General features: G+C 42.9%; 1 protein-coding gene across 1 annotated transcript in view; it reads left to right on the top strand.

The window, feature by feature from the left end:
- The first annotated feature begins 322 nt into the window (after positions 1 to 322).
- Positions 323 to 480, top strand: part of EBF3 (early B-cell factor 3) — a 122,258-nt gene continuing 122,100 nt past the window's right edge. The window contains 1 exon segment of the mRNA XM_009892716.1: positions 323 to 456. Within this exon segment, the coding sequence (XP_009891018.1) occupies positions 323 to 456 (134 nt within the window).

Genomic DNA, 480 nt, shown 5'->3' on the forward strand with positions numbered 1-480 from the left:
TTTTTTTTTTTTTTTTTTTTTTTTTTTTTTTTTTTTTTTTTTTTTTTTTTAAACCACCAAACTGGAACGCCATCCAACTCGCTGCACAGAAGTACTCAGTAAATTGTTTATGTCGTGCCAATACAGGACAGATTGAAGAAGGAAGCAAGACTTGAACTGGGCTTTTCTCCTACTGATCACAGGGAGTAAAGTCATCTCTTATATTCCAGTCGCCAAGGAGAGAGAGAGAAAATCAAGCGACAACCAACCCACCCCGTATCTGACATTTCCCTCCATTTTAACCCCTTTTGGTTAGGAGCTGGTTTTGCCCAAATTTGTTTTAATGTTTGGGATTCAGGAAAATATACCAAGAGGTGGGACGACCATGAAAGAAGAACCGCTGGGCAGTGGGATGAATCCCGTCCGCTCGTGGATGCATACTGCGGGGGTAGTGGATGCTAACACGGCCGCCCAAAGGTACGTCTGCCAAATCCTCTCCCA

The sequence above is a fragment of the Charadrius vociferus genome, unplaced genomic scaffold, assembly GCF_000708025.1.
Source record: "Charadrius vociferus isolate BGI_N301 unplaced genomic scaffold, ASM70802v2 scaffold38, whole genome shotgun sequence".
In the NCBI taxonomy this organism is placed as follows: Eukaryota; Metazoa; Chordata; class Aves; order Charadriiformes; family Charadriidae; genus Charadrius; species Charadrius vociferus.